General features: G+C 36.8%; 1 protein-coding gene across 2 annotated transcripts in view; it reads left to right on the top strand.

Annotated features, from left to right (window-relative positions):
- STX3 (syntaxin 3) overlaps positions 1 to 24592 on the top strand; it is a 113011-nt gene that overhangs the window by 17245 nt on the left and 71174 nt on the right. For both annotated transcript variants that reach the window (XM_053692290.1, XM_053692289.1), the window contains exons 2-3: positions 19199 to 19276; positions 22968 to 23067. In XM_053692290.1, coding sequence (XP_053548265.1) covers positions 19199 to 19276; positions 22968 to 23067 — 178 coding nt within the window. The remainder of the gene's footprint in view (positions 1 to 19198; positions 19277 to 22967; positions 23068 to 24592) is intronic.

Genomic DNA, 24592 nt, shown 5'->3' on the forward strand with positions numbered 1-24592 from the left:
GTCAGGACCCATTACTGGGTCGCAACACCATGTTTACTTGTGTATGTTGCAGGAGAGTGTTTGTGTGTAATATGAGTGTGTGTATTGTATGTGTAATATAAGAGTGTCTGTTTGTGTTGTGTGTGTGTGTGTGTGTGTGTATGTGTGTGTGTGTGTTATTACCTTTTACAACGCTTTCGAATATGACTACAATCCGGAATAAAGTACGTACAAATTTTACTCACAAAAATGGCAGCTATCTTGTATATTACTTCACAATTTCAGACCAAGTGTAAAAATCACCATGGTTGGTTTGTGGTATCATGGCACTGGGTCTTGGGGGAAAAAAGTTTGAAGAACCCTGCTCTAACCTTATCCTGAAATAAAAAACGTGTGTTTCATATCCCTTTTAAATGGGATTGTGATGGTGTGAATGTTAGTTATCATGTGAGCATAGGACGCACGGTTCTTGCCATGTACTGCTGCACAGAGATGTCAGTGTTTGCCCCCTCCCCCCAAAGGTTTTAGGCCTTTTTTCCCCTTAATATGTTTTTGGGTCAGTGTGTAAAATGTTTTTTTTTTTTGTTTTTTTTTTTCATAATTCAAAAGAAAATGGCTAGCAAAACACTTGCATACAGGTGGGTTGAATTGCATGCTTCTCATTCTCATGCCATTTCTCCCTGAGAGAAGGGAGAGAAAAGGAGGGAAAGGAAAGAAGGAAAGGAGAGAGGGAGAGAGAGAGAGAAGAAAAAAGTGGGGAGGGAGGAGGGAAAGAAGGGAGGGAAAGAAAGTGATAGGAGGGAGGGAGTTGAGAGGAAGGGAGGGAAAGAAATAAGGGAGGGAGTGACTTGAGGAAGGAAGTTGAGGGATGAAGGGAGGGAGAAAGGGAAAGAAGGGAGAGAGGAAGGGAAGGAAAGAAGAATACACTTTGAAAACTATCACTGCCCTTTACATGCAACAACATACAGTAATTACCATCATTCAAGTAATGACACTTTTTAAGTGTCCGTTTACTATTTACTCCATGGGTTCATGAATGCAGAGAAAGCTATTAGTAGCTAACATACATTAGCGCTGAGCGTTTATAATTAGACATCACATGAATGCAGAGAAAACTAGCTATTAGTAGCTAACATACATTAGCACTGAGAGTTTATGATTAGACATCACATGAATGCAGAGAAAGCTAGCTATTAGTAGCTAACATACATTAGAGATGAGAGTTTATGTTTAGATATCACATGAATGCAGAGAACGCAGCTATTAGTAGCTAACATACATTAGCGCTGAGCGTTTATGATTAGACATCACATGAATGCAGAGAAAGCTAGCTATTAGTAGCTAACATACATTAGCGCTGACAGTTTATGATTAGACATCACATGAATGCAGAGAAAGCTAGCTATTAGTAGCTAACATACATTAGCGCTGAGCGTTTATGATTAGACATCACATGAATGCAGAGAAAGCTAGCTATTAGTAGCTAACATACATTAGCGCTGAGTGTTTATGATCAGACATCACAAGCTGATCTAATCAGAGCACAGACGTATCCAGTCTATTAGTTAATAAGACCTGCAGTAAGCACTGCACTCGCAGACCCACTACAGCTGATAAGGGGAGGCAGCATATCGGCGCAAGGTCTTCTCCTCCAGCCGCATATCCCTGGGCAAGTTTCTCACCAAGAACGCTCCCACTGCAAAAATGCCGGCGGCTCTAAATGAAGCAACGGTTTAAAGGAGCACTGCCTGTGAAGAGCGACCTTAATCAGCGCACGTGCCTTGTCTTCACTGTAAACGCCTGCACTTTATCGCTCACTGTACTGTATGCTGGCTTTTAGAGAGAGGATAGGGCAGATGTGCTGCCCCTCCCAAATCTGCTGCCCTAGGCACCGGCCTTGTTGGCCTAGGCCATAATATGCCCCTGTAGAGTGGCTAAGACCGCACAGTCACACTGTTTTGTTTGGCTTTTAGATTTTGAACACATTTGTCAAGTCCTATGTTAAAGTGATAGTAAATCCTAGTGTTTGTGAAATGCTAGGATTTACCAGTGCAACAAATACATTTTAAAATACTTCATGCTGAAAGTGCCTTTATTTGTCTGCAGCATTCATTACGCTGAGCGCTTCAGAACACTATTTTTATAATGAAGTGACGTTTCCACCTCATAGCCAATAGCCATGCGGGCCAGCTGGCATTATGCCGGATAGCTAGCACGCTATTGGATAATATCACCTCATTGCTGTGGGAGGCCTGAGGTGCTCAGTGCGAAGTTGCAGACAAATAAAAGAACTTTCAGCATGAAGTATTTTATACTTCATGACTCAAAGTCCCCTTTTATTTGTTGCACTGCTGGTAAATCCTAGCTTTTCAAAAAAGCTAGAATTTACCATTTGGATGCACTGGGTAGTAAAGTACATCAAATCCAATTCTTTTCTTTTTTATTTATTCTGATTCTTGAGTTAAAGGGACAGTCTACAATAGAATGTTTGTTGTTTTAAAAGATAGATAATTTATTAGCCATTCCCTAGTTTTGCATAACCAACACAGTTATAGTAATATACTTTTTACCTCTGTGATTACCTTGAATCTAAATTGAATCTAAGCATCTTCTGACAGCCCCCTGATCACATGACTTTTTATTATCTATTGACTTGCATCTAGTACTGTGTTGTGCTAACTCTTAAATAACTCCTTGTGCGTAAACACAATGTTATCTATATGGCCCACATGATCTAGCAGTCTCCTGTTGTGAAAAGCAAATAAAAAAGCATGTGATAAGAGGCTGTATGTAGTGGCATAGAAACAGGCAGACATTTAGAGGTTTAAATGATATAAAGTATATTACTATATCAATGTTGGTTGTGCAAAACTGGGTAATGGGTAGTAAAGGCATTATCTATCTTTTTAAATAATAACAATTTTAGTGTAGACTGTCCCTTTAAAGGGATATTGCACCCGACTGGATTAAGTTTTTCTACCCAGTCTATTGAACACTTTTCACAGTCACAGGTTTTTAAGTTTGCATTGAAATGATTTGGATGTTCCTTGTGAAGTCTGCTGAATTCATCATTTGAATCTTCACTATTGAGTACACCCATTCAGTACATTTTTGGTGACTAGCTACATTGCTGGTTCTGAGTCTGAATCAGACAACATTGACTTTTCAGCAGGTGAGCACCGCCATTATTCTGGTGTCCATTGTACAATCCTAGAAGAGATTGGGGCTGGCTGCGTCTTCCACAAAGAAAAGTGATTATTTTCTTCCCTCCATTCATTTTATTGTAAAATTATTGTATAGTAACATACATACTATATTTTCTGTTTTCATTGAGCTTTTTGGGAATAACTGATAGAATAATGGCCTCCGTATACGTTTAGTCATAACCCAGTATACAGAGCCGTATTTGGAAGTTAAAATATTATTTCTAAATATTCCTGCCACAATACTAGAAGCTTCGACAGTGAGCGATATCTAGGTATCCAAAGCAGAGAAATACTAGACTTTTTATACTAGACTCTTATTATATTGTATTGCTTCTTTATTTGGTTTCTGTAGTTAGTTTGCTTTATATTTACTGAGCAGTCTGTGTGTTAAAACTTTCTTTTTTTATACTACGCTATTTAATTTGATGTTCTGCTGTATTAAACAATTTAAACAGATTATATGAGGTTAAAGTTCTCTGAAAAGTGTCCGTTTTCTCTCTCTCTCTCTCTCTTTTCTCTTTTCTCTTTTCTCTTTTCTCTTTTCTCTTTTCTCTTCTCTCATACACACACATATATATGTATGTGTGTATATATATATATATATATATATATATATATATTTAAAATTAGAATATTGTGCAAAAGTTAATTTATTTCACTAATGCAACTTAAAAGGTGAAACTAATAAATGAGATAGACTCATTACATGCAAAGCAAGATAGTTCAAGCCGTGATTTGTCATAATTGTGATGATTATGGCTTACAGCTCATGAAAACCCCAAATCCTCAATCTCAGAAAATTAGAATATTACATACAATCAATAAAACAAGGATTGTACATAGAACAATATCGGACCTCTGAAAAGTATAAGCATGCATACTGTATGTACTCAGTACTTGTTTCAGGTCCCTTTTGCAGCAATTACTGCCTCAATGCGGCGTGGCATGGAAGCTATCAGCCTGTGGCACTGCTGAGGTGTTATGGAAGACCAGGATGCTTCAATAGCGGCCTTCAGCTCTTCTGCATTGTTCGGTCTCATGTCTTTCATCTCCTCTTGACAATGCCCCATAGATTCTCTATGGGGTTCAGGTCAGGCGAGTTTGCTAGCCAATCAAGGACAGTGATCCCAAAGTCAGTGAACCAGGTTTTGGTGCTTTTAGCAGTGTGGGCAGGTGCCAAGTCCTGCTGGAAAATGAAGTCAGCATCCCCATAGAGCTTGTTTGCAGAAGGAAGCATGAAGTGCTCCAAAATCTCCTGGTAGATGGCTGCGTTGACCCTGGACTTAATGAAGCACAGTGGACCAACACCAGCAGATGACATGGCTCCCCAAATCAACACAGACTGTGGAAATTTCACACTGGACTTCAAGCATCTTGCAGTGTGTGCCTCTCCATTCTTCCTCCATAGTCTGGGTCCTTGATTTCCAAATGAAATGCAAAATTTGCTCTCATCAGAAAAGAAGACTTTGGACCATTGAGCAACAGACCAGGTCTGTTTTTCTTTAGCCCAGGTAAGACGCTTCTGACGTTGTTTGTTGTTCAGGAGTGGCTTGACAAGAGGAATACGACATTTGAAGCCCATGTCCAGGATCCGTCTGTGTGTGGTGGCTCTTGATGCACTGACTCCAGCCTCCGTCCACTCCTTATGAAAGTCCCCAACACTTTTGAATGGCCTTTTCCTGACAATCCTCTCCAGGCTGCAGTCATCCCTGCTGCTTGTGCACCTTTTTCTTCCACCCTTCCACATAACTTTCTATTAATGTGCTTTGATACAGCACTTTGGGAACATCCAACTTCTTTTGCAATTACCTTTTGAGGCTTTCCCTCCTTATGGAGGGTGTCAATGATGGTTTTCTGCACAACTGTCAGGTCAGAAGTCTTTCCCATGATTGTGATTCCTACTGAACCAGACTGAGAGACAATTTAAAGGCGCAGGAACCCTTTGCAGGTGTTATGGCTTAATTAGCTGATTAGAGTGGGACACTTTGAGCCTAGAATATTGCACCTTTTCACAATATTCTAATTTTCTGAGATTGTGGATTTGGGGTTTTCATGAGCTGTAAGCCATAATCATCACAATTATGACAAATTCCGGCTTGAACTATCTTGCTTTGCATGTAATGAGTCTATCTCATATATTAGTTTCACCTTTTAAGTTGCATTAGTGAAATAAATTAACTTTTGCACGATATTGTAATTTTTCAAGTTTCACCTGTATTATCTACATTGACCTGAACCTTAAAAATATCAACCTTTACAGTATACCTGATTGAAAGCAGTCCTAGTTCTAGGTGCTAAGGCAACTTAAAGGGACATTATACACCAATTTTCATTTAACTGCATGTAATAGACATTACTATAAAGAATAATATGCACAGATACTGATCTAAAAATGCAGTATAAAACAGTTTTTAAAACTTACTTAAAAGCTCCCAGTTTAGCACTGTTGAAAAGATTAGCTGGAACACCCACTGCAAGTGGTTCTATAGCAAAAAAAAGCAGACCTCCCCTTCCTCTGCATATGAAAAGACTCTCTTAACACAAACAGGAGCAAGCTGGAGTAGGTATACATCAGTATTCTCCTAAAATTTTGGGGCTTGGTAAGGAGTCAGTGCAATGTTATTTAAAATTAAGCAAAAAAAATAAAAATAATATATATATATATATATATATATATATATATATATATATATATATATATTTATTTTTTAAGGCTATATAAATGGATCATCTACAAAACATTTATGCAAAGAAAAATCTAGTGTATAATGTCCCTTTAAAGGGACTTAACAGTAAAATGGTATGTTGTTATGCCTTAGAGCAGTGATGGCCAACTTCCTAATATATGGGGCCTGCAGGTCAATATTTTAGAAGCATCAAGTGCCAGCATGTTGAGAACTGAACGAACAGGCAGGACCTGGTCTAATGAAGGGAAGTCAAGTCAGTGCTCTCATATGGCTGGCAACAGATTGGATGCAGGTGTCATGATTTTGGACTGAAGTCTGGTGTGTATCATAGTTAGCACAAAATAGACTGCATGGAGCATGAGATTTGTCTGTAGTCGTGCAGTTTATAGATGGCACTGAATAGAGCTGGTGGCAACATGAAGCTGGTCTGGTGTGGCTTATAGGTGACACATAATATGCTACCAGGGATGTGATGCTAGTCTTGGGTCTCTTATAGCACATAGGGAACCAAAAGTGCTTTAGTACATATATGGTTTGTCTTTGGTCAGATTTGACCTGTAGCTATGATGAGGCTGGGCTGTGGTGTGCTATGACTCATAGTTGGCACAGAAGTGGAAGTAATAGAGATGAGTCTAGTCTATTGTCCAGCACCTCTTCATGCCCGCTATGTCCACATCAGATACAGAACAGACCCATGGCCTCTGTACCCCTTTTTATGATTCCTTGTTTTTGTAAATGACCATTTTTGAGGATATATTTTCTGTTGAGTTAAAGGACCATAATAGTAAAAAAATGACATGCTCTTATTTATTAGAGCTTGTAATATTACTGCTCTACTGTGTGTTTTACCCCTGCAAAGAGGTTGTGCATCTAGCGCTGCTGATTGGATCAGGGGTGGGCTCCACTCAGGACCAGCAGTACACCACAGTCCCTAGTGACACTTTGTGGGATTAAACACACGGTAGAGCAGGGTCGCTGGTTGTAAAATTACATGCTCTATTATGGCCGTTTAAAACAGTAATATTTTATGAAGATGGGCACACTTAACATTTTACTGTGTTTTTGAATAGTGAACTCCAGTGGCGTATTTAGGTTTTGTGCTGCCCTAGGCACTCAAAATTCCTCTCCCTCCCCCCCCCCATGTTGTAGGACTTTTTAGCCATAATATTTTTTGGACAGTGAGAAATACACACACCGTTGCAGATATATATATATATATATATATATATATATATATATATATATATATATATATATATATATATATATATATATATATATATATATATATATATATATATATATATATATATATATATATATATATATACTTGCAGACACAAGCAGTTGCTGCTTGATAAATCCTGACTGCAGGTTTGCTTGTGCGAACATTCAGTCGAAGGTGAGAGAAGGGCTTGATAAATTGAGTCGCTAACAGAACTAAAGGCAATAGCTAGCTGAATAAAAGAAAAGTTACAGCTACCTCTAAACTGTAAGCTTCTTGGACAGTCTCTTATTATATCCCCCTAGATTTTAAGCTCTTTGGGCAAAATCTCCCATTATATACCTGTAAAATAAAAGTGCTGCCCCCTTCCAATCTGCCGCCCTTGGCAAGTGACTTGTTTGTTTATACAAAGAAAAGGGGTAGTAAGGGCGCTGGTAGCTTAAGATAACAGAAGGATATATTGCAGCCAAAATTGGCAGGTGAAACAATTTTACCAAAAAGTGGTAAATATATATTCAGTCCTTATGGGATTATAGAGGAGGTTTCTTATTAGTTAAAACCAAATAAATGCAAGGTGAGAAAAGTATAAAAGAAATATGTTTTAATGTAAAAAATCTCTTAGATATAGAGCAAAATACAGTATATACGAGAGCGAAAAATTCACTTAGAGCATAAAATACAGGGATGTCTCCCTTAAAGTGAATGTAAAGTCAGCTTCATGACTAAGGTTCTCTGTAACAGTTGTTTATAAAAAACTGGACTTTCATTCATCAATTTGTAAATATTTAAATATATATCTTTATTTTTAATAATTTATGTTGTTTCCCATTATTCTCATCCTCCACCCGGCATTCGCGCTCCGTTCGTGTTGATTATAATGGACATCTTCTGAGCCAATAACGGCTCTAACCACAGGGGGACCCACCCCCTTAGGATGACGTAATGAGTCATTCTTGCGCTTGCGTTCTATTGCGGTTCTCAGCTCATTAGCGTAAGCGAGTGCACATTTCGCGCATGCGCAATAGACTAGTATACAGAGTTTTTTTAGTATAGACTAGTATACGGAGTATTTTACTTCTAATTAGCGGTATTACAGGCTGGGGGTAGGAGATCCTGTCCTTCGCTTCGCAACGATAGTATTCATTGAATGTACTGATTCAATGAATACTATGTTGTTTGACAGCGGAAACAGGAGTAACGCATGCGCAATGGCAGACTTAAACGGGAGCGCGCATTGCTGATACGTAAACAGCAGGTGGGACCGCTGTATACGTAATATGGAGGAGAATAAGGAAACAGTGAGTGGGAGGAGCGGGTAAAGTAAATGAACGATATTTACTATATAAAATTAAAAACAAATTAAAAGTTTTATTAAAAAATTATATTGGCGGTATCCTTAATTGGATGTTTGTCTACATAAATATATCATCCAAACCGGAAAAATTGACATTCACTTTAAGTGTATGTGTGCACAGAAATCCAATAAGTAACAGAGAAATATAAAATTAGCAACAAAATATAAAATTGACTATGCAAGTAGCAATATCGCTACTGAGTTACACAATTCGGCTTTTTCTGTTGACTTGGTGCAGTTAAATACAAGTTTATGCACAATAATGGTAATTTGTGTACCGCAAATGAAAGTCCTACTAATAAGGCCACTTCTATTTGTGTATCGCTAATGCAAGTCTTTTTGACAGTCACATGTATTTGTGTGCTGCTCAGTAAAAGTCTTTCTGACAAAGCCACATAAATATAGAACCAAAAAGAATTTTTTTCTTTTTCACAATCCCACCTTGGAGAGTGTAATAATCTTATCAATGTCCGTTTTTGGAATAAGGTTACCTGTGTCCGTATGATCCAGTAGAAAGATCCAGTTACTTAGTTCATACCTTAGCTCCTATGTCCCTGAGGAGTTGGTCTATATCGTTCGGCTGGAAGTATACTCACAACTACGAGTTCACCCCTCGTGATTTTGCCGTCTGACGTCACGGGTAACACTTGGGAGACTTGTCTTTGCCCAACACTCAGGCTGTACTTATTTTTACATTATACCAATGTTGCAAATCAGGGGGGAGCAAAACCATACAGATTTTCTCTATGAGAATAGTCCTTAATCTTCACCTGCACTTAGTGCCTCGCACGCAGGCCACAGACTTGAGTGGAATGTTATAAGAGCAAAAAATAACCAGGGTTAAAACGTCTCTTAAAAGATAGTAGGATACAAGTTTCCAAGGTGAATGAAACCCACAGCTTTCAACGCGTTTCGCCCTACAGGAGGGCTTTATCAAGATACAGTAAGTGTGGCTTATTCAAGCATTCATATTTAAAGGCCATGCTTTCTCTTATTGGTTCTAATTTAATTGATTGAGTTTAAGGTTGTATTCCAAATGCGGTTCCTAAGGTGGTATCTTTGTATTAGGCTTTGCTTGATTCGACTCGGATAATCCATATAATGTTATGTTCCAAATCAAGTTAGTATGCAATATTATCGCTTCTTCTTATTTATAAGTTTATCATCATACACAGTCCAGTGACTTGTTTGCCTAGGCCAAAATACGCCCCTTGTGAACTCTCATTCTCAGTTCTGGGTAATCTCTATATAAACCAAAAGCCTTTTATTAATGTTATCATGTGTGTGAGATTTGGAGATTATTTTTAACTGTTCTACTTTACAGAATGGGGATTAGATTTATTGGGTACAGCCTTTTAATGGAAATGGCAAAGGAATATCTTTATATAAAGGTTGTTTAATGGAAAATTTTCACATTACTGACCCTTTGGTCAGTAATAGGAAAATTAAACTTTCATGACTCAGAGAGAGCATTCAATTTTAAACATTCCAGTATACATCAATGATCAAATTTGCTTTGTTCTATTGGTATTTTTTGTTGAAGCGTAAACCAAGGTAGGCAGAGGAGCAGCAATGCACTACTGGGAGCTAGTTAAACACATCTGGTGAGACACTGACAAGAGACATATGGGTGCAGCCACCAATCAGCAGCTAGCTCCCAGCCCAACATTGCTGCTTCTGACCCTATGTAGGTATGCTCTTTGACAAAGGATACTAAAAGGAAAAAACTAATTTGATAATAGAAGTAAATTGGAAAGTTGTTTAAAGGGATATGAAACACAAACATTTTCTTTTGTTATTCAGTCAGAGCATATCATTTTTTTTTTCCATTTTACTTCTATTATCAAATTTGCCTTGTTCCCATGGTATTCTTTGTTGAAGAGATACATAGGTAGGAGTCTGGAGCACTACATGACGGGAAATAGTGCTGCCATCTAGTGCTTTTGCAAATGGATAACATTCTTCCAAAAATGCTGCCATATATTGCTCCAGACACGTGCACGCTCCTGAGCCTTACATCCCTGCTTTTCATCAAAAGATGCCAAGTGAACAAAGAAACATTGATAATATAAGCAAATTAGAAAATTGATTAAAATTGCATGCTCTATCTGAATCATGAAAATTTTAATTTGACTTAACTGTCCCTTATAATATGCATATGGTTAATCAATCACTAGTTTCTAAGAAGACGATGGGTTTATTAGTTCCTATGTAGTGTCGAAATCTGCAACCCGATGGGATGTGCGACCGTGACAGCCACTTATACAAAGGCCATAAAGAGACTAGGTAAGAGAGGCCCACCAAGCTGAATACGCGTATTTACAAGATCTCCTGCAGGATGGACTCGAATATCTCAGGAGCGTCCGTCCAACACAGGTGCATGGAAAAGTTCAGTTTGTAGGAAAACATTGCCAAACTTGCAATCTCGGGATTTATGTCAAGTATATAAAATGATGACACTAGCGCTCCTGAGATATGTGAGGCCTCCCTGCAGATCTTGTAAATACGCTTATTCAACTTGGTGGGCCCCTTTTATCTCAGGAGCGCTAGTGCCATCATTTTATATACTTGACATAAATTCTGAGATTGCAAGTTTAGCAATGTTTTTCTACAAACTGAACTTTTTCATGCACCTGTGCTGGACTGACCTAGAAATAACATTATGGCACTAGCGCTCCTGAGATATGGGAGTCCTCCCTGCAGGAGATCTTGTAAATAAGCGTATTCAGCTTGGTGGGCCCCTCTTACCTAGGCTCTTTATGGCATTTGTATAAGTGTCTGCAGGCCGCTATTTGTAAAACAATGTGTAGGTCGTTTAGTTACAGTAGTGTGAGTCAGGCAAGCCGACGGAATGTGCGACCGTGACGGAAGGTGGTGTCTCTAGCAGGTGATTGGTGGTCAACCAGTCACGTGTGTGCTCAGGAATATGGCGACGTCACGGTCGCACATTCCATCGGGTCGCAGCTTTCGACACTACACCCATCTTACACAATATCTATTTATTGGGCTGACTTTATGCTGATCAATTACTTATGGGGTTTTGACGCGTTTTACCCTACAGGAGGGCTTTATCAAGATAAGTGTGGCTTATTCAAACATTCGTATTTAAAGGTCATGCTTTCTCCTTATTGGTTCTAATTTAATTGATTGAGTTTAAGGTTGTATTCGAAATGCGGTTCCTAAGGTGGTATCTTTGTATCAGGCTTTGCTTGATTCGACTTAGATATTCCATATAATGCTATGTTCCAAATCAAGTTAGTATGCAATATTATCGCTTCTTCTTATTTATAAATTTATCATCGTACACAGTCCAGTGACTTGCTTGCCTAGGCCAAAATACGCCCCTTGTGAACTCTCATTCTCAGTTCTGGGTCATCTCTATATAAACCAAAAGCCTTTTATTAATGTTATCATGTGTGTGAGATTTGGAGATTATTTTTAACTGTTCTACTTTACAGAATGGGGATTAGATTTATTGGGTACAGCCTTTTAATGGAAATGGCAAAGAAATATCTTTATATAAAGGTTGTTTAATGGAAAATTTTCACTTTACTGACCCTTTGGTCAGTAAAAGAAAAATGAAACTTTCACGACTCAGAGAGAGCATTCAATTTTAAACAACATTCCAGTATACATCAATTATCAAATTTGCTTTGTTCTATTGGTATTTTTTGTTAAAGCGTAAAAATTACTTATGGGGTTTCTGTGTACATAAACTGCCTTTTTATGTTACTTATCTACCTTGAGCTACTGAGAAATATTACTGTACTGTATATTGTACGGTCTCCCTTTTTATTTCGGCTGATTTCTACACTGCATTTCCTTTTTAAAATATGCAGATTTTCTTTTATTTAGCATTTTTGTCAAAAAGGTCAATTTGTTTGGCTCTGGAAATATAGAGACATGAAACCCAAAATATTTCTTCCATTATTCAGATAGATAAGATTTTAAACAACTTTCCAATTTACTTCTATTATTTAATTTGCTTCATTCTATTGTTATCCTTTGCTGAAAGTTTTATCTAGGCAAGCTCCAGAGCAGAAGAGAACCTAGGTTCTAGCTGTTGATTGGTGGCTGCATATATATATATATCTATCTATATATATATATATATATATATATCGATTGTGATTGGCTCACACGTGTGCAGTTAGAAACCATAAGTGCATTGCTGCTCCTTCAACAAATGATACCAAGAGAATTAAACAGATTAGATAATCGAAGTAAATTAGAAAGTTGTTTAAAATTGTATTCTCTATCTGAATCATGACAGAAAATTTTTGGGTTTCATGTCCCTTTAAAGGAATAGTAAACCCCAAAATTTTCTTTTATGATTCAGATAGAACATACAATTTTAAACAACTTTCCAATTTAATTTTATTATCAAATTTTCTTCATTCTCTTGTTATCCATTGCTGAAGGGACAGCATTGCACTACTGACAGGAAGCTGAAAATATCTATTTAGCCAATCACAAGAGACAAATGTGTGCAGGCACCAATTAGCGGCAGCTCCCACTAGTGTATGATATGTGCATATTCGTTTTTTAACAAGGGATACTAAGAGAACGAAGCACATTTGAAAATAGAAGTGAATTTAAAAGTGTCTTAAAATGACATGCTCTATCTGAATCATGCACGTTTAATTTTGACTTTCTTATCCCTTTAATTATTGGATTTTTGACACACGGACACTTGTTATATTTGCTGTCTTGCTATTTCTTTCTATACTGAGTTATCACAACCTTGATATTATTCTTGGTTGTCTTATTAATGAGATCTCTATGAGCCATTTTTGTAAGCAAACATAATTTTATCCAACCCTGTATTGAGAGTAATTTTATGGGTTTTTTATTGAGATTTCCTGTATACTGTGCAGCCACATCCTAGATTATTACTCCACTTTCTAAATTTCATGTATACTATGCAATCTCATTCCAGATTTAACTATTACTTTTTTTTTCTTCTTTTTTTATAAAAGATCTGTCTCCCTCCCCTCCCCCACCTCAAAGTAAAAACCTTTAATAACGTGTTATAGGTATTAGAGGATTATCCACTGACCATCTGCACATAGAGACCGCCAGACACAGCTAAAAGAGACAGCCAGAGAAAGGAACAACACAAGAGATGAGAGGGCAGAAATGACACAGAGATCACAGATAGATTATAGTATAAATATAAAAGAAATAGACTTAATACAAGGCAATGATATGGTACGAGACAGTGAGACTGAATACAACTGATAACGACAACAGTTAGCTGGAATTAGACCTATGTAGCACTGTGCTCAGTTTTAACATACTGACCCATATTTTATAAGCTAAATGCTTCCTCAGTTTTTTTCTAATATAAATCTATGGGGCTATTCACAACATGTAGCAGATCTTGCACTGAACCCAAATGTTTTTCTTTCATGATTCAAATAGAGCAGCAATTTTAGGCAACTTCCTAATTTACTCCTATTATCAATTTTTCTTCGTTCTCTTGCTATCTTTATTTTAAAAGCAGGAATGTAAATCTTAACAGCCAGTCCATTTTAGGTTCAGCACCATGGATAGCGTTTGCTTATTGGAGGCTGACATTTACCCACCAATAAGCAAGCATAACCCAGGTTCTCAAACAAAAATCGACTGGCTCCTATGCATCGCATTCCTGCTTTTTAAATAAAGATAACAAGAGAACAAAGAAAAATTGATAATAGGAGTAAATTACAAAGTTGCTTAAAATTGCATGCTCTATCTGAACCATGAAAGAAAAAAAAATTGGGTGTAGTGTCCCTTTAATGAATATGTTCCAAATCAGGAATTGGAGAGAATTCTCTCATTGTACATCACTGTAAGACACCTAAATATTCTATTTAACTTCGATGTGACTTAGTCTGGTTCTTCAATATAATATGCAGCATTGTTTTATTATTTGAGCGTAATTGCCTTATGCTGTTGTAAGACACATGGTTTTGTATATCACTGTGATATGCTATGTTGGTCTTTACTTGTTTCTTTACTCTAAAAAGTTATTTGGTGGTTTACATCAGTGTTAACTGTTGTCCTCAAGTACCCCCAACAGGCCAGGTTTTCATTATAGCTTAACCAGTGCATAGGTGAAGTAATCAGCTGATCAGTAACCATGGTTACATGGTTAACTTCCTCTCACCCATCAGCTGATTATTTCACCTGTGCACTGTTTCAGCTATAATGAAAACCTGGCCTGTTGGGGTTACTTGAGGACAGCGGTTGGTGAAACAATGCATTTACATCACTGTACTTCTGCACATCACTCGGATATCCTACATTATATCTGTATATGATTACATGCATAATGGTTCTGTGTATTATTTAGACGTGCGTTTTGTTTCATTCCGAATTGAAATTCGGACGAATTCACCAAATTCAGAGATTCGAATTGATTTGAATTTCCGATTTACCCTAGCAACAAAACTAAACTAATCTGAATGCATTTGTAATGAATAAATCTGAATTAGTTCGGATTTATTTGTTGCATTCGAATGGCCATGACCTAATCTCAATTCAATATAAAAATTTAATTTAGTGAGATAGAACAGTGAAATAATTCCGTTTGTATAACTTAGAACCATCTGAATTAACGTAACACATACCGAACTTCCGAATTTACGAATTGAATCCGAAACGAATACATCCAAATTTATTCAAATCCGAATCAAATAGATTCAAATGTATCCGAATTCGAATTAATCCAAAATGAAATTAGAAAAAATCTGAATCGAAAAGGAATTTTTTAGCTGTGCACATGTCTAGTATTATTGCAATACACTGTATACTGTATTACCATACTTTCCACCTGTCCTTATTTTCCTGGGACAGTCCTGATTTTTTTTACCTCCTGTCTTTGGATTCTGTCCCATATTGTAAAAACAGGCCATGTTAAATAATAAAAAAAAAAAGGCGATATTTCTGTTTAAATGTAGTGATGTAAAAAATGCTCTGGTCTTTTAGGGAAGTTTTAGTCTGAAGTGCCCGGTCCTTAAGGGGTTAAAAAGATAGATCATGCCTTTACTACCCATTCCCCAGCTTTGCACAACCAACATTGTTATATTTATATACTTTATAATCTTTAAACGTCTATATTTTTGCCTGTTTCTAAGCCACTATAGACAGCCTCTTATCACTTGGTTTTTTATTTGCTTTTCACAACAGGATACTGCTAATCCATGTGGGCCATATAGATAATTCCTTGGGCGTGAACACAATGTTATTTAACATTTAGCACAACACAGTACTAAATGAAAGTCAATAGAAAATAAAAAGTAATGTGATCATCCCTAGTCTAGACCTACTTGTGTGTTCAGAGACCTGTGATATGCTGGCTTTACGTGACTATAATATAATGCATGTTTCTATACACTATTACTTCAATATGCTGTGGTGTTCAGTAATTCACTGTAAATTGTTGTATGTTCTTTATATTGCTGTGCACCACTGTAATTTGCTAAATGGTTCTTCAGATCACTTATGGTTTCTTACGTCAGGGGGACATGCTGTTCTATACATTGATACGCTTTGTGCTTCTGTGCACTACTGTAATATGTTGTGTACATCACTTTAACATGCTGTGTGGTTCTGTACATCATTGTTCTACGATTCTTTTTTTTTTGGCACCTATTTGTCATATGCTGTATGCATCTTTACACCAGTGTGGTATGCTTATGTACATGACAGTTCCATGGTGCATTGATTCGTTACATCACTGTGATACGCTGAATGGTTCCACACATCCTAGTGATGGGCTGCCTGGTTCTATACTCTCTAGTGATAGGCTGCCTGGTTCCATACTCTCCAGTGATAGGCTGCCTGGTTCCATACTCTCCAGTAATAGGTTGCCTGGTTCCATACTCTCCAGTAATAGGTTGCCTGGTTCCATACTCTCCAGTAATAGGTTGCCTGGTTCCATACTCTCCAGTGATAGGCTGCCTGGTTCCATACTCTCCAGTGATAGGCTGCCTGGTTCCATACTCTCCAGTGATAGGCTGCCTGGTTCCATACTCTCCAGTGATGGGCTGCCTGGTTCCATACTCTCCAGTGATAGGATGCCTGGTTCTATACACTCTAGCAATGGGCTGCCTTGTTCCCGAGTCTCAAGGGATAGGCTGCCTGGTTTCCAAGTCTCCAGTGATGGGCTGCCTGGTTCCCGAGTCTCCAATGATGGGCTGCCTGGTTCCCGAGTCTCCAGTGATGGGCTGCCTGCCTTGCCTGGATCCATATTCTACAGTAATGAGCTTTCTGGTTCCATAGTATCTAGTGATGGGCTGCCTGACTAGATCCATATTCTATAGTGATGGGCTGCCTGGTTCCATAGTCTCCAGTGATGGGCCTCCTGGTTCCATAGGCTCCAGTGAAGGGCCTCCTGGTTCCATAGGCTCCAGTGAAGGGCTGCCTGGTTCCATAGGCTCCAGTGAAGGGCCGCCTGGTTCCATAGGCTCCAGTGTAGGGCCACCTGGTTCCATAGGCTCCAGTGTAGGGCCGCCTGGTTCCATAGTCTCCAGTGAAGGGCCGCCTGGTTCCATAGTCTCCAGTGAAGGGCCGCCTGGTTCCATAGTCTCCAGTGAAGGGCCGCCTGGTTCTATAGTCTCCAGTGATGGGCTGCCTAGTTCCATACATTTTGTCCTTCTTTATAGATATTAGACACATTCCCAATTCCTGTCTGACAACAGGGCTCAGTGTCAGTCAGGGGTACTGCTAATGAATATCTATATAGACTGGCAGACAAAAATGAAAAACAAAAAAGTGTTTTCTTTAAAATGAGTTGCATAAAGTTAGTTCCTGTTCAGCCATTTATCACACACACAGTAATATATTGCATAGTTCTTGACATCACTGTGATATGCTGAATGTGACTTTTATAGCCTGATGTGTCTTTCTTTAGATTCTTATGATATGCTACATGGTTTGTTACATCAATATGATATACATAGTAACTGTTTCTTCTGCCTCATTGGAAAAAATAATTGTATTATCAGGAAAAGACAAACTGGCTCTCTGCATCTGACTTAATTTAATATTGTTTAAAAGGCTAATTGCTCTGTGGCATGACTAATTTGTTTGGCACACTTTTCTTTTAACATTTCACAATGATAGATGTTACCTGGCACAGCCAATGTTATACATTATCTGTAATATTTTACTGTGGTGCTTTACCTAGCAATGTTTAACATTAGTACTCTTTACATGGCATACTTCAGTATGGCACACTTTATATATTATGCTTTGTTACTTTATTTGGTACTTTAGTACCTTTCACAATGGTAAACGTAAGTTGGTGCTTTTAATGGTGGCACAGTTCTGGCAATTCCCTTTACCGGTTATACATTTTGGCTAAATAGTTTTCAATATGAACTCCTGGCTATTTTAGCTGAATCTACGTCATAGCAAATAAAAAAAAAAAACAACCAAAAACAGATACATCCTAGCATACCTATTGCATATGGTCTGAAGTTATAATGATGCAAGATCCCCAACCATAATCTTGTCGACAGAATGTTGCATGCTTAAATCTCATGTGCTAAGATCTTATTGCAAGAATGTTGTGGCCAACTAGCTTGATGTGAGTGTTAAATTTAGGAATTGGGATTATGGTTAGTACCTGGAGATGGTGACATATCAAATCTGATATTTCAGAGCCCTCAAACATAGACATCTATAGGAATATTTTCATTTAACAGGGGTTTTGGAAATGAGAAAAAAAATACCCATACAAAATAATATCAGTGGCAATGTGTATAGAGGTGTGTATTATTTTAAAAATGGTGGATGGTTGACATCAAAATGTAACTCCAGTAAATGCTTATGCTTAGATATAAAGAGCAAGATTTCAGGGGGGATGGTATTTTTCCATAGGCCCAAGTCTGCCCAAAATGTACTACAAGTTTAAACGTATCTAGTTTGTAGGATAGCCGTATGCTTATCCCAGGCATTCTTGAAGTCCTCTACATTGTTTGTCATTACCACCTCTAATGGAAGTTTATTCTGTAAATTATTTATGTAAAGAAGTGCTTACGCAAATTACTCCTGAATCTACTACCCTTCAGCTTGAGATTGTGACCTCTTGTTCTTGAATTTTTATTTTTGTGAAACATACTCACAACCTCGTTACGAAGCCCCTTAATATACTTTAAGGGACACTAAAGTCAAAATTTAAACTTTCATGATTCAGATAGAGCAGCTATTTTAAGAGACCAATGAACTTCTATGATCAAATTTTGCACATTCCTGTTATATACACACTTTCTGAGGCACCAGCTGCAACTGAGCATGTGCACAAGTTCATAGGGTATACGTATACTAGTCTGTGATTAGCTGATGGCTGTCACATGATACAGGAGACTGGCATATGTGGAAAGAATCAAATTTGTAAGAAAAAAAAAATCTACTGCCTATTTGAAATTCACAGTGCATTATTGCATTGTCTTTTTATAATGCATGTTAATTATGAAATTCTACTGTATTTAGTGGTACTTTAAAAGTTACTTTTATAACCCCTCTTTTCCTTTATGGGTCTCCCCCTTTTGTACACCCATGAATCCAATATTTCTCACAAGAGCTACTCCTAGGGATTTAAACACAATATTAAGAAATAGGTCTGTAGACAACTGTGGAATGCTGCATGGTTCTGTACAGCATTGTGATATACTGTGTGAGTCTGTTTGATACAGTAATATGTTGTGTGTCCCTATTGTTTGTGTACTGTGTAATATTGTGCTATATTCTGCCATAGACTCAGGACACTGATGACACAGAGGAAGTTGACATCTCCATTGATAATGCCGCTTTTATGGATGACTTCTTCTCACAGGTGAGGAAAGAAATGAGTGAACACCAAGTAAAGGAACACGGTTAAAACTGGTTATTGTGAATTTAATTTATTTATGTTATCTTATTTCTTAACAAAGGTATGGAAACAGCACAGACATAAATGCTTGTAGTCATAACATTTTAAAGCAAATATTGAGTTACACACCTCAAAATTGTTTGAGTATAACAAACAAGTGCAGACTTGGTCAAAATTCAGTGATACAAACATCACACACAGTGTCTTCAACAAGCTTTATATAAAATCACAATATTGCTGTTTAGATAAAAAAAATTTCCTTATTGTTTCTGTTAAAGGGACACTAAACCCAAATTTTTTCTTTTGTGATTCAGATAGAGCATGACATTTTAAACAGCTTTCTAATTTACTCCTATTATCAAATTTTCTTCATTCTCTTGGTATCTTTATTTGAAATGCAAAAATGTAAGTTTAGATGCCGGCCCATTTTCGGTGAACAACCTGGGTTGTTTTTACTGATTGGTGGATAAATTCATCCACCAATAAAAAAGTGCTGTTCAGAGTTCTGAACCAAAAAAAGAAGCTTAGATGCCTTCTTTTTCAAATAAAGATAGCAAGAGAACAAAGAAAAAATTATAATAGGAGTAAATTAGAAAGTTGCTTAAAATTGCATGCTCTATCTGAATCGTGAAAAAAAAATTATGTTTGGTGCCCCTTTATCTAAATCATGGAAGTTTAATTTTGACTTTTCAAGCCTTTAAAAAGTTAAAGTATACTGCTTTAAATAACTTTCTAATAAGCTTCTATTCGTTAATTGACTTTGTTCTCTTAATATCCTTTGTTGAAAATCATACCTAGGTAGGCTCAGAAGCAGCAATGCTATAATGGAAGCTAGCTGCTAATTGGTGGCTGCACATACATGCTTCTTGTCACCAGACCACCTGATGTGTCTAGATAGCTCCAAGCAGTGCATTGTTACTCCTTCAACAAAGGATACCAAGAGAATGAAGCAAATTTCATAATATAGGTAAATTGTATAGTTGTTTAAAATTGTATGCCCTGTATGAATCATTGAAAAAATATTGGGTTTGCTGTCCCTTTAACTGCCTAAGTCCTAAAATCTCTAATGTTCAGTCAAATGATAGAGTAGTAACATGGATGGTCTATGAATACACCCAACGCTGAAACGCGTAAGGCCAGCCGGTCTTATCATCCTGTAATTAATTTTTTAATCTGAATAAGAATAAAGTCTTGCTTTTATCCACACTGCTGAGACTGACTCCTGATTCCTTCTTTATTTAGTAGTAACATGGACCCTGTCAAAATTAAAGGGATATGAAACCTACATTTTTTCTTCCATTTTAAAAACAATTTTCCAATTTACTTCTATTAGCTAATTTGCTTCATTCTCTTGATATCCTTTGTTGAAAGGCATCTCTAAATAGGCCCAGTAGTTGCTGATTGGTGGCTGCACATAGATGCCTTGTGTGATTGGCTCACCCATGAGTATTGCTGTTTCCACAAAGGATATCTGAAGAATGAAGCAAATTAAATAATAAAAGCAAATTGGAATGCTGTTTAAAATTGTATTCTCTATCTGTATCATGAAAGAAAATGTTTGGGTTTCATGTCCCTTCAAGGAGCGTATTAAAGGGATTTGAAAAAAATACATGTTAAAGTAAACATAAAATTAAACAGATTGTGCTAAAAAACAGCAAACAACTTATTTGTTTTCATGAAAAAAAGGAAATTCTCAGTGTAGCCCCTTCTTCTAGATAATGAAGCAGACATGCTGAGAACTTAGGTTACATTCTGCCATTTCTGAGCATGGGCAGAACCTGACTTCCTGTCTCTAGAAGATTTATGACATCAAGCTAGATGTGCCATCCTATAGAGACCACCTTGTAGAGCTGTGACAGGAAGTAATAGACACTGCAAAAAAAAAAAAAGGAAAATGTTTTTAAAAATGATGAATAATATATATTTGCAATGATTTCTATTAAGTATAAGCCACTGATTATTGATTTTTGTATTATAGCAATGAAAGAGATATGACCCTGGTATCAGTCCTAGGTCAAAGTCTTGTATTCCAAACTACCTCATCCTCTTGGTTTGTTTGTAACAGTATAGAACAGGTTATCCAAAATCTCATGCTAGTGGGGGACTACACTGTAAGGAATATGCACATAGCCACAATGCTTTGTTCATGGCTGGACAATATGAGACCATTACATGTTCCTGTATCAAATTTAGTATTTAAGATGATGTTTTACAGCAGTGGTTTCCAATCTTTGCACCTTAAAGGGACAATAAAGTCAAAATTTAATATTTAATTATTCAAATTGAGCATGCAATTTTAAACAGTTTACTAATTTACTTCTATTATCTAATTTGTTTCCTTCTCGTGGTATCCTTTGTTGAAAAACATACCTAGGTAGGATCAGGAGCAAGGTCTGCTGATTGGTGGTTGCACATATATGCCTCTTGTCATTGGCTTCACTGTGTTCAGCTACCTCCCAGTAGGGTGTTGCTGCTTCCTAAATAAAGGATACCAAGAGAATGAAGCAAATATGGTAATAGAAGTAAATTGGAAAGGTTTTTTTTTTCTAAAACTGCAAGCTCTGTCTGAATCATGAAAGAAAAAAAAAACTTTCATGAATCAGAAAGAGCATGCAGTATTACGTTCCAATTGACTTACATTAACAAAGTGCGCAAACAAAGTGAGGCACCATCTGCTACTGAGCAAGAGCAAAAGTTCCCAGTGTATACATATTAGTCTGTGATTGGCTGATGGCTGTCACATGATACAGGGGGCTAGCAAATTGAAGTAAAGTTTGAAATTTGTCAGAAATAATCTACTGATCATTTAAAATTCTATGGCATTGTCTTTGTACCAATTGACTATGCAATTCTACTGTATTGAAAAGACCATTAAACTTGACATTTGAACAACACATAAAATGTTTCATTATTGCAAGTGAAACATTATTGCAATATACCTACATTATTTATTTTGCAGCCTTTCGTTGTAAAATAAATCTAAAAAAATGTTTGTTTTACTTTCTCCCAGGGAGGCTTGGGTTAATACTTTTAAGGCAATTTATAGAAAGCTTTTGTTTACTTTTCCCTCCCTCTCTCCCTCCCTCCCTAAAATGCAATGGTGTCACATGCTTTTAAAAGGTGGATTATCAGTTTTACATAAACGATCATGATAGGCAAATTATTCTTTGCAATAGTAACCAAGTTTAATCAGTGCTAAACCACCTTAAGAAAATACAGGATGGCAGGCTACCTCAGTCTGAATATTAGTTTTTGATTGGTTAGCAGGGTTTTTTTTTTGTTCTGGGGTACAGGGAAATTAGTGAAAAGAATAAGCATACAAAATTTACTCTTGACAAAATAAAGCTGCCGTTTTCAGTGCAAATTATTCTTTATATATCAAGGTTTATAATGATGATGTAGTTTACAATTTGTGTTTAGTGCCCCTTTAATGGTTCTTTAAAACCTCCTGGTTTCAAATAGATGCCTCATGCAAGATGCTATACTTTGATAATAATTTATGAATCAGTTACAGAATGTTGCTTGGTAAGAAATAAAACCTAGTGACACATGGCCTAGTTTGTATATTCTTATCACTCCCTGGCTGTCTTTTAGTGTCTTTTGTCAATCCATCATTTCCTCTTTAAAAAAAAACTTTTCTTTTTCTGCCATTTAGATTGAAGAGATTCGGCAAAACATTGAAAAAATCTCAGAGAGCGTCAGTGAAACAAAGAGACTGCATAGTGTGATCCTGTCGGCACCTCTTCCTGAGCAGAGTGCGTTATTTTTTGTTGTTACTTTAATGTATTTAATTTTTGCGCTGCTCTAGGCACAGCTGCGCCAACTCTCCCTACCCCCAACAAAGCTCATATCAGCCTAGCTTATTTATTTATAGACCCATTGAGGGGTCAGGCATCCTACAAAACAATCAGGGATCATTTGTAATGCAATTGATGCATAAAAGATGGAAGCGCTGATATTGGAAGGTATTGTGTCATAGAAATACCTCTCAGAATTTGCCGCCTCCCATAAATCCTGCTGCTCTAGGCACATACCAGATTGGCCTAGTGCAAAATGCAGTCCTGGTTAAATGTTAATAATTGCTAAATAATGTACTTGGAACCCTGAATATACCAAAAAGTATATGTCAAAGGAAAGAAGCCAATCTGTTCTACTCAAATTATTTCTTTGACCTATAAGAAGGTATTTCAGATTGGATTCAAATTTGTTGTTGAAAAATGTGTGTTACTGTGCTGAATAAACCTACTGTGTGTGTTTGTATGTGTGTGTATGTATGTATGTACAGTATGTGTATGTGTGTGTGTGTATATATATATATATATATATATATATGTATATATATATATATATATATGTATGTGTGTGTGTGTGTATGTGTATAACATATTGATTCTATGTTGATATGACTTTGTCAGTATATGCTTTGTGTATAACCATATATTTCCCCTGTCTGTTATCCTTTACTGACACTGTCTGCCTCTGTCTCCTAAACCCCCATCATGATTTTTATGACACCCCCTCCTCCCCCTGCATTCAGACCTCTGTAACAATTTCTGTCTTTTTAGTCATCCTATGTTTTAAGATATAATCTGTAAATTCCATCAAATTGGTCAATATTCCTTCAGACTTGAAAAAGGAAGACATTCTCCTGAAAGCTTGTCATCTTATAAATGTATAGTTAGTCCAATAAAAAAAGTATCATTGCTCAATGCAATACTCTTGTTATTTTGATATCTAAATCTCTGGACTAACATGGCTACGCCAATCAACGTGTGTGTGTGTATATATATATATATATATATATATATATATATATATATATATATATATATATATATAGATAGATAGATAGATAGATAGATAAAGCAGATTGCAGACTGTCTCAAGGATTACTTCTGTTCTGTTTTCACAAAAGATTGTGAATATAGAATGTCTACATTAAGGGATGCTACGAAAAATAGAAACAAGCTTAACAGTAATCTTTTTACAGAGGATGAGGTTTTGTTAGCATTATCAAATAAAAATGTTAAAAAGGCAGCGAGTCCTGATAATATTCATCCAAAGGTTTTAAAAGAACTTCGATCAGTGCTAACTATCCCATTAACTGATCTGTTTAATCAGTCACTATTGACAGGAGCTGTCCCAGATGATTGGAGAATAGCAAATGTAATACCTCTTCATAAAAAGGGCAGTAGAGAAGAATCTGGCAACTACAGGCCAGTTAGTTTAACTTCAGTAGTAGGGAAATTAATGGAAAGCCTCTTAAAAGAAAGAATTATG

The sequence above is a fragment of the Bombina bombina genome, chromosome 9, assembly GCF_027579735.1.
Source record: "Bombina bombina isolate aBomBom1 chromosome 9, aBomBom1.pri, whole genome shotgun sequence".
NCBI lineage: Eukaryota > Metazoa > Chordata > Amphibia > Anura > Bombinatoridae > Bombina > Bombina bombina.